This window comes from Nicotiana sylvestris, chromosome 9 (assembly GCF_000393655.2).
Source record: "Nicotiana sylvestris chromosome 9, ASM39365v2, whole genome shotgun sequence".
Taxonomy (NCBI): domain Eukaryota; kingdom Viridiplantae; phylum Streptophyta; class Magnoliopsida; order Solanales; family Solanaceae; genus Nicotiana; species Nicotiana sylvestris.
Window position 1 is genome coordinate 182,519,734 of NC_091065.1, and position 18,783 is coordinate 182,538,516.

General features: G+C 36.5%; 1 protein-coding gene across 1 annotated transcript; it reads right to left on the reverse strand.

The window, feature by feature from the left end:
* Window positions 1–2,503: 2,503 nt before the first annotated feature.
* Window positions 2,504–4,120, reverse strand: LOC104239961 (uncharacterized). The gene is made up of 2 exons (XM_009794737.2): window positions 3,421–4,120; window positions 2,504–3,090 (listed from the first exon to the last, which is right to left on the reverse strand). The coding sequence occupies exons 1-2, from the start codon at window positions 3,998–4,000 to the stop codon at window positions 2,786–2,788; spliced, it is 885 nt and encodes a 294-aa protein (XP_009793039.1). The 5' UTR covers window positions 4,001–4,120; the 3' UTR covers window positions 2,504–2,785.
* Between the last annotated feature and the right edge of the window lie 14,663 nt (window positions 4,121–18,783).

Below are 18,783 nucleotides of genomic sequence, written 5' to 3' on the forward strand. Positions count from 1 at the left end.
CCCAGACTGGCATCACCGCCGGCTTCAGACACCGTCGAAATAGGGTCGGCCCTCGAGGGCGTTTCAATAAAAGACGTCCTCTCTGACATTAACCTCTACCTATTTGACGGGGCCTCTTCGCCACCACCATGAGAAGGTTCGTCTACCAAACGGAATGTGGAGACCGGAATGTCTGACCGAAGAGCAACCTCTGAATAAACGGGCTCGGGCGTGGACGCTGTCCGTAGAACAACCAGACTTTGTACGCCCTCATCCACAATTACCCTTGGTACAAGCGGGGCAGAAGAAGCCCGCTGACGAAAAGCAAGGACATGAGCCCTCGCCCTTCTCGCTCCTCTCCGACCTGCCAATGAAAGAAATTTCACCAAACGAATACGTAAGGTAAAGAAAAAGACGGAGAAAAGAACAAAGCAACTAAGGCCGAAATAAGCCGACTCACCAGTGGAAGGTTTGCGCCCAAACCTCTTATGGAAAGGCGCCCATTCGCAAATCCCCATCTTGTGGGGCAGAATCAAGCTCCCCTATTTGCGAATATTAGCAACTTGTGGAGGAGGTACTCTCTCGGCTGCGGAAACAGAAAACACTCGACGAAATCACTAAAAGGAGACGACCAACAACCATTTTCAAAAAATATATAATATAATAAAAGGAAAGGAAGACCTATGGGCGAAATTCCATGCCTCAGGAAACCCCGCAGGGTTCGTTACCACGTGTTCTGTTCGTACATAGAAGAAGTTCTCCCAAAAGCGACGATTGGACTTGTCATCTATCTTTACCACCAAACCCTTGGTTCCTCGGTGACGAAGGTGAATCATCGTGCCCCTATAAAAATGGGGGGGTGAAGAGGTGAAACATGTGTTGTAGAGAAATTCCCCGATCGGCCAGCTCCGCATACTTGATAAGCATAAGGAAGAGCTTGTATACATACAGAGAGAGTTGAGCCGGACACACCTCGTAGAAGCGGCAAAAATACACCGCCAAGGAGGGAAGGGTAAGCGTGTAGCCAATGACAAATGGATAGGCGTAAAATGCACAGTAGCCCGGGCGGTGTATATGCACTATGTCACAACCCGCCGTTCAATATGATCAGAGATTCGATCTCCATTTGGCTTTAAATGTCGTGAGCGCTGTAACATCCATAATAGAAATAACAGGTTCAAACTCATCCTTGGCAGGGTTCTTGAAGTCAGTCCTTGCCTTCCCTGGGCGAGGAACCACTTTATCCACGGTTGGAAACTTCTCATCCTCTACCGCAACTACATCCTCTTCATGTGGAGGCATGTCAATTTACGGCGCAAGGGCTCCAACAACTCTCTCTGGGTCAGAGGATGCACTAGCCATCTCTTCTTTGATTGCGAAAATTGGGAACGATAAAGGAAAAAGGTAGCGAACCACAAAAACTTTTAACAGAGGGAAATGTGAAACTGAAGGGGAAGAAGAAAAGTTGCGAAAGTCTCTCTTGAGCGATTGGGAAGCGCATCATTCAAATATAGGATTTCCCCCTATTTATAGGGATATAAGTACCCTGAGCAGGAAAATCAAACGCCGCCATTTTGAAAACGGAAAGGGCACAAGAAACGATGCAAATCATAGAAAACATGCGCCATAATGATGCATGAGGAGTTTTAATGACATTCTGAACTGACGTAACAGTCTGATGCAGCTCTCGAAACGTCACGTCGCTACCTCGTGACAGGGTACTCACCTCTCGAACAAAGCGCTCAGATTTCTCACAACTTTCGAATCGACAGATTCCGCCCATCGAGCTCGCCAAAAAACGACCATAATAGGCGGAGGGACTAACTATATGGGTTGAAATCTGACCAAATAGGAATATGCAGGAAGAGGAACGGTAGTCATTTGGGCCGAAGTTGTATTTGTATAACGCTATAGCAACAAGCACCTTGGCCACGACCGAGGTCGTGTACTCAGAATGCTTGTACGGTGAATTGATTGTTACAGCATTTCAGAGGGTCAATCTGTAACACAGTTAAGAGACTTACGCACTCTGGCTAATGACCGTTGTTTAAAGGAGAATACTTAGTATATATACTAGGTGAGAGAACAACAGGGGGGAGGAGGTTATCACAAATCACACACTTCTTCACTAACAAAGGAGGTGAATAGGAGAACCCATCTCAAAGATGAGAGAAGGTTCAGAGCTTTGCTATTCCTCTTCTGTAGCCATCGTTATGGAATAAATAAAGAGATACCCCGTGGTCATTAGTGATGAATTCTTTCTTTATTCTTTATTTTACATTATGGATTAACAATGTCAAGAATGAATGTAAGCTCATCATATACATTAGATCTTTTTCCATTATCTTAATGAGTTCATGAGCTTAACCTTACACAACTCTTCTTATTTTTCATTAATTTAGAGTCAATTATTTTTTTTACCCTTTATCCATTCATTTAAATTGATTTAACTAAAAAGAGTTTAACACTTTTTGAACCAAGCTATTGCATGAAATTCTAACCGAATAATTAATGAGACCCATACTTACAATAATTATATGTAAATCCATAATTGCATACGTGCACCTTTCTCTACTATTTTAACTAGTACACAGTATTATCTCATTTCTCGTTTATCCTAAGCTTTAAACAATAAAAGAACATTTTACACTTCTATATACAACTTTAGCTCCTTTTCACTGCCTATACCTCTATTCAAACCCCACCAGTTCTTGCCAAAAAATTTTAAAAATACCTTTTGTCGAAAAAATAAAATTAAAAAACTCCTTTTTTAACCCAAAAAAATGGGAAATTGCTAAAATTAACTTTAAATCCCACGATTAATCATCTCCATATACTGCTGTAATGACTGTTCTCTCTGTAACCTCATTTCTTCATTAAACTTAGTTATAAACGCTTCTACTCGCCGGTTCAACTCGTCCTGACTCGGCGACGGTTCAAGTACGGTTTTCCTCTTGTTTTCAATTTGAACCGGAGATTGACTTCCATGATTCTGCTGCCACGTGTTCAGGTGCCTCGTGAGCGGCACGTGACGACCCTCTGTTATCTTCTTCCATGTACTCTCTAATGTCTCATGTCTCTTCACTCTTGCTACCCTCAGCGATTTCACCCCTGTAATTCCGAATATTTACAGAATTAACCTTAAAAGTGTTTGAACTCACATACAAAAGAAAAAGGATATTTTTAAAATATACTCATGACTTAAACATGCTAATATAATAATAAAGAGAATTATTCAAATATAAAAATATATATGATTCATTTGTACGGATGAGAAAATAATATAACATAAACTGGAAGAATATAGAAGAGTAATAAATAGGAGTATAAATTTTTTAGAACTATAAATTTGTAGCCGTTTTAAAAATAACAGCGATAAAATATATATTTTTGGTATAATATAATATACATATTTAATGAGAAATGTATAGTATTTGTTACCTTCAGGATTCATTCTCGTAAGCGGTTTCCGGTGACCGAACCGGGAAGAAACCAGCGGTTTCTCCGTCGCTAGCTGTTGAAGAAGCTCCGTTTCCACTTCAGGCAACGACGTAACAACGGAATTCGAAATCACAACCTGATCATCATTTTCAACTTCAACCACCTGCTGCGGTTCAATATTTACCGGTTCAGCCTTCACCTCAAACACCTCCGATTCATCCACCGGTTCAGGCGATAACTCAGACATCTCCGGTTCACTCATGTTAACGTTAGGCTGGGAAATTACTATCAAATCTGAGAGCGGAGTTGATCTGGCAGAAATCAACGGCTGTGATTCACCGCTAGAATGTTCCCTACGGTGTGATCGAGAAGTAGCGGCGATGATGATGATTATACAGTTGAGTACAACGTAAAGGTAAGGAGGCTTGAGCCAACTGGAAATAAAGCTACTCCAAATCGTAGGGAATTCATATAAAACCAATGGAACAGAGGATTTTACGAGCATAGCTGAAGATACAGCGCCAATTGAAATCAACAGAACTTTCATTGATAACATTAAACTGCTCGTTGATGGTGCCATTTTTGTAAATTCTTGGCTATGTTGTGTAATTTTGTAAGCTGAAATAGTTGTTATTTTTTGAGAATTGAGAGTAAAGAAGAGGAGGAGAAGATGGAAGTACGGACCGCAGAGATAAGTGTTGGAAGAGAGGAGTATAAATAAAAGATGGAGGGCTGAGGACGCGTGTTTGTGGGATAGGATGAAATCTGAGCCGTTCGATTAGGTAAAAGAAAGTAGGCAAGACGAGTTTTGCTTCTTTTCTTTTTTTCCTTTTTTGGGGTTTTAGTTTTCCAAGTGGTATGTATATAACCCAATGTTCGCAAGTTTATTTGAATTCATAACTTTTGAAGTATAAATATATATATATATATAAATTATTAAAATTTAACAAATTTTATAATTAAACTCATAATTTTAATAGTATAATAAATTTTATACTAAAAATTTTAAGAGTCGAACTCATTGAATTTTTAAATTTTTTATCCGCTTATGTATATTTGGTACTTATTTTGGGACCCAACTAATTTAAAATCAACTTAATAAATTTCACTTTGAATATAAAGTGTTTCGATTAAAGATAACTTCATGTGTAGTACTCAGGGCTCATTTAGTGTGAATGATAAGGGATAATTAATTACGGGATTAAATTTGAGATATATTTATTCTATTTTTGGTTGAAATAAAATGATAAATCGTAATATAACTAATTTTGAAATTAATTATTCCAAAATTAACTAATTCATTAATCATAAAATAATTTGTTTCCAACCAGACGATACCTTGGAAGGGGATTAAAAGTAGTACTTATCACCTTCTCATAACGTTTGAGTTTGAGTTTGACTTTGAACTGAGAGGGAGTAGAGTTGCCACGAAGCAATTATGGTAGCTGATTAACGATAATTATTACTTGTATGTTACTTCATGCATGGAATTTGGTGTACTAATTTTTTTATTACTAATATAGCTTACCTACTGTATCAAATTATGACACATAATTATCATTTAGATGATATGATACTATTATAAAGCCTGTACATTGTTGTAAGAGTAAAATTTGCATATACTTTTAAGTATTTCTAATTTATTAAAATGTGACTTATATAGTCTTATTTGGTTTTAAATAAGAAAAAAGCAAGTATAGTAGTTGATTAAGGATAAGTTTTACTTATATGTTAGTTCATGCATGGATTTTAGTGTATTTTCTTATTAAGCTAATATATAGCTTAACTATTATATTGTATCCAATCATGATATATAATTGCCTTTTTGATAATATGATAGTATGAAACATCACTAATACGTAAAAACAAATCTACACGCATATATGTACCTGTTAATGAATTGAACAATTATTATATTTTTAATTTTTAATTTTTTTCAAACTTTAAGCTTTTCGTTATACTTTCATGACATGATAGTATAGCCATACAAATTAAATCTTATATAATGTTCAAACTTACTAGTTTTAAAGTGTTTTTTTTTTAATTTAAATTTTCGTGAGCAGTCAAAAGGGAGTATGTCTTTCTTTTATAGAAGAATTAATAACTATTTTACGTAGCCTATTTTTGACTTTGTGAACTTTTTCGTTCAAGCTAATTTTTGTCTGGGGGAAATAATCTTCTATATTCACTTATAATTTAAATAGAGTAAAATGATCATATAAAAATTACATTTATTTTACTTATTGATCTCCTTTATTGCCTTAATTATTTCTTCTCGAAAAAAAGTCATACAAGTAAAATAATATTGGTGAAGACTAAAAATCAAATTTCCCTTTTTCTTTTGAGTGAAGTTAGGCAGATAGTGACAATATGCATATAACTCCAGAAGATTTCTTTGTGCGTACTTATGTGGAACAATAACAATTTCTAAAGATAAGAAATGGGAGATGTTGGGTTTATTAAGTCTTTAGAGTGAAAACGATGTTGTGATACTTCTCTGTCAAATAAGATTTGAACTTTTATTGTTGAGCTATATTTATTTATATTTTCTGACTAAGTCAAAACGAATATTATTGTGTTTTGTCATTAATTAGTTATATTATATCAATTGAAAAAGAATTATTAGAAGAAATCGATAATAAAAATTTAATAACTTCGCATCTCAAAAGGCAAATAAATAAACTAAGAAATATAGACAAAATTTTTTACTTTTTTTTTCTGAGATCACTCATGTAGTTTAGCTTTAGACCACAAATATTATTAAACCGACCATGAGTATGTAATACGTGGAAGTAGTTACATGTACAGTTTATTAAAGTAAATAATAATTCTCTTAACACAAACGTTGTTTTCCCCAATCATTCATTGAGTTGAAAAAGTTATTGAATCCTAAGTGATCAGCATAATGACAATTACTCCACTATTTTTACTGAATTTTCTGATTAAAAAAATTAAGGAGAACTTTTAGTTTAATTAAGCATGACATAGCCAAAACAAAACAGTTATGACATCTAGGGGAATAATTATGGTTGCTGAAATTATTACTTTAGACAAAAACTGAAAAGTTGTCCAAGAAAAAGAACGATTCACATTGACGTCAAGAATATGAAAAGCTTATAACTCTGTTTAAACTTTAACGTGCAAATATTGTATGTATCTTCTAATAGATTAGTTATTTCATTTTTTCTTTATTTGCATGAGAAGTTGAGGACCTTGACTCTTAGGGAAGAGATTTTTCCTAGTTGGTTCGTGGTGTTATTTGTTGAACATATGTTCTCTTTGATTTGATGCGTTAATTACAGGATAAAAAGATACTCCTTCGGTTCACTTTAACCTCACATTTGTACTAAAAATAAATTTTTATTTTTATTTGTCAATTTACCCATATCAAGAAAAAACAAAATTTTTTCCCGTTATACCCACAATATTTATTGCTCATTTCAAATCATTTTCTCAAATCCAATAATAATGCATCAATTAATATGTGTACCATAGTAAATTATGCGCTTCATTTATTATTTTTTAAGGAGCGTAAAAAGTCAAAACGTGCCAAGTGTGAACGAAGGGAATATTAGAGTGAAAATATATACTCTCTTTGTCTCGATTTATGTGATACGTTTTACTTTTCAAGATTCAATTTTTTTAATTTTGATTGTGCATTTGAACATAAAATCTTCTAACCTTTCGAAATAAAATTTACAATACTTCGTTTGAAAACTACGTAAAAGATACTATAAGTCACAATAATAAATAGTTTAGAATATTTAAAAGACATATAAAAAGATTACAATCAAAATATAATTTGTTGAATCTCAAAATTCGAGCACGATCACATAAATTGGGAGAAAGAAGTATTAATTGACAATAATAGTTTGAATTACAGTATGTTGGGAGAAAGAAGTACTTCCTCCCGTCCACTTTAATTGATCTTTTGGTTATTTTTATACATATTAAGGAATTCATCTTTTAGCATTAATTAACAATAAAATTGACCATATTAACCTGAATTTGTTCTTTGGGAATATAACAAATATCTTTACATCAAGAGCAACTTTGAAAAATTGAAGTTAATTCATTTTTGATATCTGAAAAAATTAAATATTATTGTATATGGGTAAAACCAGGGTTAATAAACACCCCGATTTTCTGGAGGGGCAAAAGAAACAAGGACATAACTACATGAAATCGGAGCTAGGAACCTCTCATACTAAGGTCCGAGGAAAGCGCTTACCACCGATGCCATCGAGACGACGCCTCCCGAATCTGGTTCGAGCTCCAAGACCTCAAAAAATATTAGCAAATAGTTGTACACAACTATCGGAGGGTCATGATATTCGCGCTCAATCGTATATCACGTCGTGGATCTTGGCCTGTATTGGCAGCCGATAAGTGATTAAAGAAAAAGAAGATTTTTAGAACCTTTTTTTAGAGTTATGCTAGGGATGAAACTCTCCTACTATATAAAGTGAGTGAGTTTCATTCAAGAAGAACGCTGTAACACGCATATTAAGGCAATATAAACTTGTTTTATTTGCTTCTAAGTTATTTCAACGTTCTTATTTTGCTCATAGTTCTTCACATATAATTTGGCTCTGAACCCAAAGCAGAACAACTGTTAAGCTTAGGTCCGAGACCGGAGTCAATACCACAACTGGTTTGGTTACTTATTTCACTTTTAATCCGCATATCCTTAAATCTTGTATAAATTCAATTGTTATCTAATTTTAAGGGTAAACAATTATGAACCAAAAAAAGATTTAAAAAATCAATTAAAGTGGATAAGAAAGAGTATTAATTAATGATAATAGTTTGAAATAACAAATGCAGAACTACTATAGAGACTGAGGAGAGAGAAGCTCTCATCCATCACTACAAATAAACCAATGGAAAGTCCACCCAAATTACCTAACATACCACCGGAACCACCGGATCTGTCATGGAAGAAGACACACCCCAATCCCATTCTTACAAGGAAATGCTCCTAGATAAGCAAGATACAACACAAGCTGACTACTTCGCTTCAGAACTAGAATCCACAAGAACGCAACAAAAAGGAAAGGAAACAACACGTCCAATCCTACTATCTCAAGAGGATAAAAACATATTATATGAACCATGGTGTTACTCAGTCATCATAAAGCTTTTTGGAAAGTGTATGCCACATTATCTCCTTCGATCTAAATTAATTGAGTTATGGAACCCATCCGAACAGTTAATCTTGATTGACCTAGGATGAGACTTTTACATAGTCAAATTTGATGAAGAGAAAAATCTAGTGAAAGCCATACAAAAAGGGCCATGGTTTATCTCTGGCAGTTTCCTCTCAGTCAGAATATGGGAACCCAAATTCGTTCCACAAGAAGCGACACTATCCTTCATTGCAATCTGGATATGACTACCTCAACTATCCACTGAATTCTATGACAAAGAGGTCCTAGAAAAAGTAGGCAGAAAACTGGGGAAGCTTCTAAAAATTGATATGTGCACCTCCGCCACTCTCAGAGGTAGATACGCAAGAATATGTATCCAGGTACCCTTGAAAACACTAGTTGCTACATCAGTTACAATAGGGAACCATAAACAACTGGTGGTCTATGAAGGAGAAAACATACTGTGCACTGGGTGTGGAAGGATAGGGCATACTACAAGAGGATGCTCGCACAGACAAAAACAACATCAAACAACAAATATGCAAGACAACCCGGAGTGCTCAAATACAAAGCCAAACGGTGATTCAAGCCAAACACTTAATGCGGAAGAAGAGGAATGGAAAGTTGTTTCTTTCCCCAGAAAGCGTAAAAAAGAGAACAACACGCAACATAATGAAGCAATGGACAAGAGTAGAAAGAATAAAATAGCAGCAAAACCAAATGGTATCAAAGACAAAATGTTCGATGCTACATCCAGTAAGTTCCTTGAAACTCAAACTTTCCGATACACCTCTAAATCTAACCCTCTACAGGATATGGACCAAGCCCAACCCATAAATACAAAGGTACAACAATCAGAAAAACGTACTACAAATGGGCAACCCACAAGAGAAAGGCCCAATACAAGTGTAAAAAGGAAAACGAACCCAGGTCCTACACAGCAACACACAAATAATGGAAAGGGGCCCATACCACAAGCAAAAACCAAATTGAACCCCACACACAGTAACCCAAACCCAATTGACACTACCCCACGTCCAAAGTCAACTAAGCCCAAAAGCCAAGAGGAAAGCGAAAAATTTCAGACGGGGCTATCTCCCTTTTCTGAAAAACTAGACTCCATGGTAGACCCCAATTATGACTCCTACAACACTACGTCTCCTCTACCAACACCAACTGGAGAAAACCCCTTCATGAAAGTTCAAGAGCCAAAACTGAGCAATCAAGAAATCCTAAGTGATTTAACACAAGCCATCAACTCAACCGGATATCACAATAATACCATTCTCAGTGTATCAGTCACATACTTTAAAATATTAAGCATGTTTGTCGATCCAAGTCCACAACCCCCAAAAACAGTTGATTGCCCCAATAACCCACCCTTTATTACTAATCCAAAAACGGGCAGACAAAAGAAACCCAAAAATGGAACTCAATACCAACCCCCCAATCTTCCTAACCTCCATACCACCACCACCGGACCACTTACCAGCGTTGTGGCTGGAATTAGCCCTCCACAGCCAAGCCCTATGCTACAATTTTCAGTTAGTAGATCAACCGATCTCTCTAATCATACAAAACCCAGCTCATCTGGCAAGGGTAACTACAGAAGCCCTAAATAGGGGTTTGGGGATGCTTGGAGCACAATTATGGCAGGCAGTCATGGCCCAAAGCCACCCAACTCACATGCAACAGAACATCGACTCATCTGTCCACGACAAGATGCAACAGATATTCAACAACATGCCTTTCTTCCCAGATCCATCAGTAGAGGACCCCTATGCAACCCCTCAGTTCAAGATACTCCAACATGAACCATCTCAGAAAACTTCATCTTCAGTGCAAGAGATCCATCAACAACCACCTCAGGAGAAACAACACCAATCGCCTCTAGGGAACATCTCTAAAGGAATATCAACAACCCTGGAGCTACTGAGGAATCACGAGGTGCTAATGAACCAGGAAGCAACCCCAATCGGCAACCTAGTGAGGGTGGACTCACTATGGCTGGAAGCAATAAGAGCGGCGGAGTTCAGCGTGGAACACAACGAGACTTTGATACTCCTTTGCCTAAAGAACCTAGTCCGTTGTGGAATGGACTTCTCCTCTCACCAGACTCAAGGTACATTCTAACCCCTTCTGACCTTAACCCCAGTTATGAGACCCTAACAATCTCAACACAGGGGAAGAGAAGCGATGCAACCCTAGGGCAGGGACAAGGCATCAACGAGCAACAACCCTCCAACACTGAACCCTCTAATAAATTTCAAAATATGGAATGTTAGAGGGGCAAACAGTGCAGAGTTCAAGAGGCATTTCTCTGACATGGTCAAAATGCACAAGCTCGTGATGTTGGTTCTCTTGGAGACCAAAATGGCTGACCATAAAAAGCTAACTGAAGAGCTTTAATACGATATGTACATCCAATTCCCTGCTGTAGGCCACTCTGAAGGTATAGTCATAATGTGGAGGGAATCTTCCCTCCAAGTTGATGAAGTGGATGTAAACTCTCAGGGTATCCATGCCATGGTTAAGGTATTACCATTAAACCCCCCTTGGTTTTTTCTGCGATTTATGCTAGCAACTACATTGAGGATAGAAAAGCCCTCTGGGAGATCTTAATTGATATCTCCAATAATCACAGAGGGAATTTGTTTGTAGGTGGAGACTTCAATAAAGTCCTGAAAGCAAGAGACAAGTTTGGGGGAAACCCTATAAACACCCACAAGACTAACTCATTTTGGAATTGTATCAACAATTGTCACCTTGTAGACCTAGGGTTTAAAGGTAGTAAATATACTTGGTAAAATAAGAGGTACAAAAACAGGTCCTGTCTAATCCTAGAAAGAATTGACAGGTGTTTTACAAATAACCAATGGGTAAATGAATACCCTAAAGCTAACATCACTCACCTCCCCAGGACCCGCTCTGACCACTGCCCCATGCTCATCAATCTAAGCAATACAAACTTGACTCCTCTCAATAAACCCTTTAGGTTTGAATCAATGTGGTACAACCACCCTCTGTTTCAAAACTTAATTAGGGAATCTTTTTAGCCTAATTCTTCCTTAATCTCTTCCACCATTTTGTTCAAAGAAAATGCACTCAAGTGGAATAAACATACATTTGTAAATATCTATCACAAAAAGAAGAGGTTGCTTGCAAGGATAGTGGGGATTCAAAAATTCCATCATTATCCTTTTAACACCCCCATGCAAACCCTTGAGAGCACCCTCATTGAGGAGCTTAGTGTTATCCTAAAGAATGAAGAGGATTTTTGGAAAATGAAGTCTAGAATAAACTGGCTCTCAGATGGAGATGCTGACACAAAATTTTTCCACACTTCTACTCTAAATAGAAGAAGGAGGAACAAAATCCTCTTCCCTCAAAGATGACTCAGGACAGTGGATGTTTGAGCCTGGAGAAATCAAGCAATCAATCTCAAAGTTCTTCCAAGAACTTTACACTATATCCCTCCTCTAGTCCCAGAATGACTTGTTCTCTTCTGAAATCCAGGGGCAATGCCTCTCCCAGATTCAACAAACAACAATTGGGATGGCTCTCAGGGACAGTGAAATTAAAAGTGCTATGTTCTCTTTCAAGCCCTTCAAAGCACCTGTACCTGATGGCCTTCATCCTTTCTTCTATCAAAAATACTGGGACATAGTGGGTAATGATGTCACTCAATTCTGCAAAAATTGTTTCTCCATATCAATAATAAATCCAGTCATGAATGAAACCCTCCTGTGCTTCATACCGAAATTCCCTCAAGCCTCTGATCAAAAACTACAGGCCCATAGGCTTATGCAATACTGCCTACAAGACAGTGACAAAAATCATTGTCAACAGAATCAAGCATTACCTCCCTCACATCATTACGCCTAGCCAGTCTAGCTTCCCCTCCAATAGGAAAGCCTCAGACAATGCCATCATAGTCCAAGAATACATCTCTCACTTTGGGAAAATGAGAGGCAAATACTCTAACATGATTCTGAAGATTGATTTGGAAAAGGCTTTTGACAGACTAGAATGGTCTTTTATCAAGCAAACCCTTCATGCCTTCAAATTCCCAAACACAATCACCAAACTCATCATGTCATGTGTCAGCTCCTCCACCATCTTTGTAATTGTTAATGGTGAGCAAACTAACCCCTTCATGCCTACTAGGGGCATCAAACAAGGTGATCTACTCTCCCCTTACTTGTTTATCCTGTGTATGGAAAGACTCTCCAGAGACATTGACAAAAATGTCCCCCAGGGTGAGTGGCACCCCATTAGCATTAGCAGAAGTGGCCCTAAGATATCTCACCTATTCTTTGCTGATGATGTAACTCTTTTTGCAACAGCTAACCAAGCCAGTTGCAACACAATCATGAGTACTCTCAATTTTTTTAACTTGACATCTGGGCAAAAGATCAACCTTACCAAGTCTAAAGTCTATTTCAGTGCTAATTGCCAATCTCACCAAATGGAACTCATCTCAAGCACTCTTGTCATAAGAGCCTCAACAAACTTTGGAAAATACATGGGCTTCCCAATCTTCCATAAAAGACCAACTCACAGTGATTTCCAATTTATCATTGACAATTTTCACTCTAAAATGGTTGGATGGAAAACAAGTATGCTAAACATGACTGGGAGAACCACCTTGGCAAAAGCATCTCTGAACATCATCCCAAATCATGTAATGCAATACATCAAATTGCCTACAAAAACAACCAAGGAGATTGATAAAATACAGAGGAACTTCATCTGGGGCACTACTGCCACTACAAAGAAGATGCACTTGGTATCCTAGGATACAGTCACTATGCCTAAGGATAGGGGGGCTGGGGATTCAGAAATCTGAATTGAAAAACAAAGCACTTAACTCAAGTCTTGCGTGGAGGCTATATTAAAATCCCTCAACCCTCTGGGCAAAAACTCTAATTGTAAAACACTGCAATTGGAGGAGACCTCCTAAAAAAGCTAAGTCATACACCTGGCAATGCATTCTAAAAGGGTGGGAAATATGCATGAAAGCAAAAAGATGGGTAGTGCATTTGGAAAATAGAGTCAGCTTTTTCAATGATCCTTGGATAAATAACCTCCCAGCTATAAGGTCTCTCATAGAAGGACCTCCGACAAGAGAAGACATGACCAAAACTGTAGCTTCTGCTCATCATAATGAAACTTGGGATCTCTCAACATTCTCTCTTACCATCCCTCAAAATATCCAAAACTCCATCCACAACACCTTCATCCTACCAAACCCAATTAAGGAAGATAGAATAATCTGGGGAGCCACCTCAAATGAAATTTATTCCACAAAATCTGCTTACTCACTCCTGGATACTCTTCAACACCAAAAAGAGGAAATCATGACCCACAATGTTTCGTGGATCTGGGAACTAAAAGTTCCCAAAAAGATTCAATCATTTTATTGGCTACTATTCCATGAGAGGCTCCCCATTGGAGCTTTTCTCCGCCATGTTGGGATACAAACAAACCCAATGTGCAGCTTTTGCAATCAGGCAAATGAGACATCAACACACATCTTCTTTGAATGCACTAACTCCAAACTCTTCTGGCAAGCAATCCTCTCACAAAGCACAAACTACAACATTGCTCCTATACCATCATTCACTCCTAGGGATTGGCCAACCACATAAGCATTCCTTAAGAAAGAACACTACAACAACATCATTATATGGGAAGAGCTACTACCATACTGCTTCTGACAAATATGGCTTACAAGGAACAACAATCTCTTCAATAAAAGGAAAGAAAGGGTAGATTCAAAATATGCTATAGCTAAGGCAATTGAATATGTCACCATTATGTTAAATAAAGAACCCAAAACAAAAAAATATCTGGGTAAAATGGGAGCTACCAAAAATTAACACTTACAAGCTCAATACTGATGGAGCTGCAGTAGGAAATAGTGGAAGGGGCGGACTGGGAGGAGTATTCAGAAATGCAACTTGCGAAAATTGGGTACTCGGCTATATGGGTTCCATCCAGTATACCACTAACACTCATGCAGAATTGCTAGCCATTCTGAAAGGGCTGCTACTTGCAGAAAAAGACAGTTTACACCATTGGAAATAAACACTGATTCAACAGAGGTAATTAGAATGTTAATCAATGGGAACCTCCCTTTTGACTCACTTATTCATGAATGCAGGTCAATCGTCCAAAGACTAGGCGCTGTGGTGGTAAGCACAACTACAGGGAGACCAACAAAGTTGCTGATCTACTGGCCAAGGAGAGCACCAATAAGAATTTTTTTGAAGATATTTTTGTAACAATAGTTCCTCCGGTGTTTGTCAAGCATGTATTTTGGGCAGACATTGCAGGAACTATTTTTTAAAAAGACAAATTATGGACCGTAATATTACTAATGATAGCCATGTAGTGGGGGATTTGATATATCCACCCGCAAACAATTCGTCTGTAAACCCTAACGGATAACATATTTTATAAGATGCATCGAGTTTAACCAAAAAGAATAATATAATAGTTTGAAATATAATATGTTCGAGAATCGACATGTTGGGACTTAGTGAAATATTTAAATCAGATGCGTACGCACACCCCGTAAAACAATAACAACAATAACAACCCAGTATAATCTCATTTAGTGAGGTCTGGGAAGGGTAGTGTATACGCAGACCTTATCCCTACCCTGGGTAGAGAGGCTGTTTCCAAATAGACCCCCGACATTCTTCCCTCCAAAAATTTCTCACCTTGCTCTTAGGGAGACTCGAACGCATACCCCGTAAAAGTATTATTTAAATGTACGTCAAGTGGGCGGAAGCTGTGTACCATGGTTTAGAAGCCCGGTCCTATGGCTGCGCCGATGTTATATGGACCGACTTGTGGTTGGCTGCTTCCTTGCCGACAATTTGTTTTTTCCTACATTGGTCAAACAAAATTGGAGTACTAGTTTCACCTTTCTCCCAATATTGACATAATTTGGCTGAATGTAATATTTAAAAAATTATAGATTTTCTTGACTCATATGATAAACATGGATAAAAAGGCAACATGATGTATTACGTGTTCAAGGTTCGGGGAAAGACGATTATGATATATATAATCTATTCTAATATAAATACTAGTAGTTGCTTCTACGACTCAAATACATAACATATATATCATACGAAAATAATTTTACAAATACTCTAAGGCTCCCCTGCCTTTACAAATACTCTGCGTGAACAATATTACTCCCCCGGTTTATAATAAGTGGCTTTTGGCCTTTGACACACCCCTTAAGAAAATACTAACTCCTAGAGGAAAAAAATTGACTAAATTATTTAATTAAAATTTGCATATTGTTAATTAACTTGACATATTCGAATTTGTAAATAAGGGCAAATTTTGAAAAAATAAAATTAATTCCTTCCTGATTATATAAAATGACACTTATTTTGGAGCAAAATAAAAAAGCCAAATGTCACTTATTATGAACAGGAGAGAGAAATGTTCATGGTTCAATTTGGTTCAGACTTTTACCTTAAAAAAATCAAATCCATTATTTTTAGATTAAAAAGTTGTATTATATTTCATTAGCTAGAGTTTATAAATGTTTGGTAGGACAAAAAATGTTTTCTTTGATAAAATGTTTTTTTTCCTTTACTTAATTGTTGAAAATGATTTTCCAAGGAAAAACAAACATAAAAGAGGAAAAAGACTTTTCTTTACAAATACTCAACTAATATCACTTGTTTTAGTCAACATTTACACACTATTGTCAACTTTTAAGTGACAAAAGTACTTCCGACACGTTTCCTTCGTACTCCGCCATCCACCTTGGACATATATATATATATATATATATATATATATATATATATATATGTATAATGTATAGTGAATTTTGTATTACACCTTCTCTTTTATACCATCCTTCTTCTATTTCTCTTCCTAAGACTCCTGGTAGTTTATTAAATAACTTTTTACCTAGATTTTGATCAAAAGCATTTCCACTAATAGTACAATAATAAAAATAATTATTTAAATTTTTTTTTATATGAAACCAACTGCTTATACTTAATTCTTTTAATTTTATTAAAGCGTTCTTTTGTAATACTACTACTCCACTATTTGGATCTTCGCCTGTGATCAAGCTATGTATTTATTTGTAAAATTATAAGGATTTGGTCCCATTGCTATTAACATTTGAAAATCTTGTGGAAATTCTGATTTATAGGCTTCCCATAAGCTTTGAACGATGGTATAAAAGAGAAGGTGTAATACAAAAATCCACATGCAATCTATAGGGCACAAAGTACAACATATAATGGAAATACTACAAGAAAAATGTACCAATTTACAGATACAAAAACAACTAAAACAGAACAATATGAGTTTCTGTAGATCAACTGTGCATACAACACAAAGTTATGACAAAATGAATATAGAAAGAAGAAATATAGAAAATATAAACCTCAATACAACAAGGGATACAACAGAAAAAATTATTATCTTAGAAAATCATCAGCCAGAAAACCCTAGGCTTAAAATTACTGTCAATTAATAAACAAGTATTTTACATGTACAACATGAGACCAACAGTTTCCAAGACTGAAGACAAAGGGAAGGGCATTCAAGCCTCACCCTCAGACAGATGCTTGCAGACAGTATTAAGTAATCTTCATTTTAAGCCACATCCTTTGGGAGAACAGACCAATATGGAAAGAATAAATTTTGGAAAACATAATTTAATATTTTTTCCACCATCAAACATGTCATTTAGAGTCCTACCAGAATGTGTCATAGACAGACCGCAACAATGTTTAATTGATAACTTATGGATAACATATAATAAGAAAGACACTAAATATTTTATAGCGTCTCTTAATGCCTTAGGACAATATTTTACTGATAAAAACCAAGACAAAAGATTTAAGTATTATGTGGTTATACATGGTAAGACAAATGGTATTTTTCAGACATGGTTAGAAGTACTAGATTCCATTAAGGATATAGAGAAACCACTTTTCAAAGGTTTTAATGATTTTACTAAAACATTAGATTATGCAAGAGGAATACTAAGACCAAACTACTATATCTCTCCAGCACTCAGACAAAACCCAGAAAAAACCCCTCAATACAACATCCGAAAAGACAATGACAAGATAATATTCTGTGATCATTGTTCATCAATGACAGAAGCCTTTAAACGAATAAACCAGAAAAATGAAATCCTGGCACAAGAGAAGACAAAACTTATGGAGCAGGTAAAAGTATTGGAACACAAGGTACAAGCGTTGAGATTTGAATTATCCCAGACTCAAGTTATTTCTCAACAAGATACAGAGATGAACAGTCCAAAACATGTTTCTCCATCTCAAACAAAAATGGATGAGAAGGGTATGCATTCCCCAATGAATGCAACAAGATCCACTGTATCGGATAATGATATAGCTAGTCTGGTTGAAATGGTAATCGGTAAAGACACATCAAATCCGTTTATGGCTGTCACTTTGCCAAAAAGTGAAGATGAAGGTTCATCGAGAAGAAGACTACCCAGAACATTAACACAGGGAGAAGCGTTAAAAAGAAGAGTATAATTTCAAAAAATAAAAAAAATGAAAAAATAGAAAATATAATCAAACAAACATTAGAAAACGTTTTTCAAGAAAAGGAAGAACAAGACAAACACATGGTTAAGAATCCAAATCCAAGTCCAAGTCCAAATCCAGAAAGGACCCAAAGTTCATGAGAAGATGATAACTATGAAGACAACCTAAATTATCAAGATGCTCAAGATCCATATGAAGATAAGTCAGAAATGAGTTTCGATTCAATAGCTATACATAATTTAGACACCTAAAAACAAAGTCCCAGTTAAACAGCAATTAAAGAGCACCAGGCTGGTATTCAGAACAATAATGTTAGCATACCAATGAGAAAAACAAGAAGGTAAAGAAGATGTGACAGGAAGAAATGCTAGCTATGCTAAAAGACAAAAATGACAAGTGACATAAAGTAGAGAAGATGTGACAAGAGGTAATGGTAGTTGTGCTAAAAGACAAGTTAAAATTTTGTGTGGAAGAAAAAGTTACAAACACGGGAGGAATCTCCGACCAAGCCATGTGAAGATGGGGCCCAATAAATTACCCTGCAAGGTTGGACAAGATAGATTTCAGAAGAGTTTGGAATCCATTTTTCAAATCCGTTCCAAAATTTAGCTATAAAAAGGAGAAGAAAGCAGAAGAAAATC

What these genes read in the sequence shown, in the direction of transcription:
- LOC104239961 (XM_009794737.2), bottom strand. Translation starts at nt 4,000, where the DNA reads ATGGCACCATCAACGAGCAGTTTAATGTTATCAATGAAAGTTCTGTTG. An exon ending in TACGAGAATGAATCCTGAAG is followed by an intron (nt 3,091 to 3,420) that starts GTAACAAATACT and finishes TCGGAATTACAG; the next exon opens with GGGTGAAATCGCTGAGGGTA.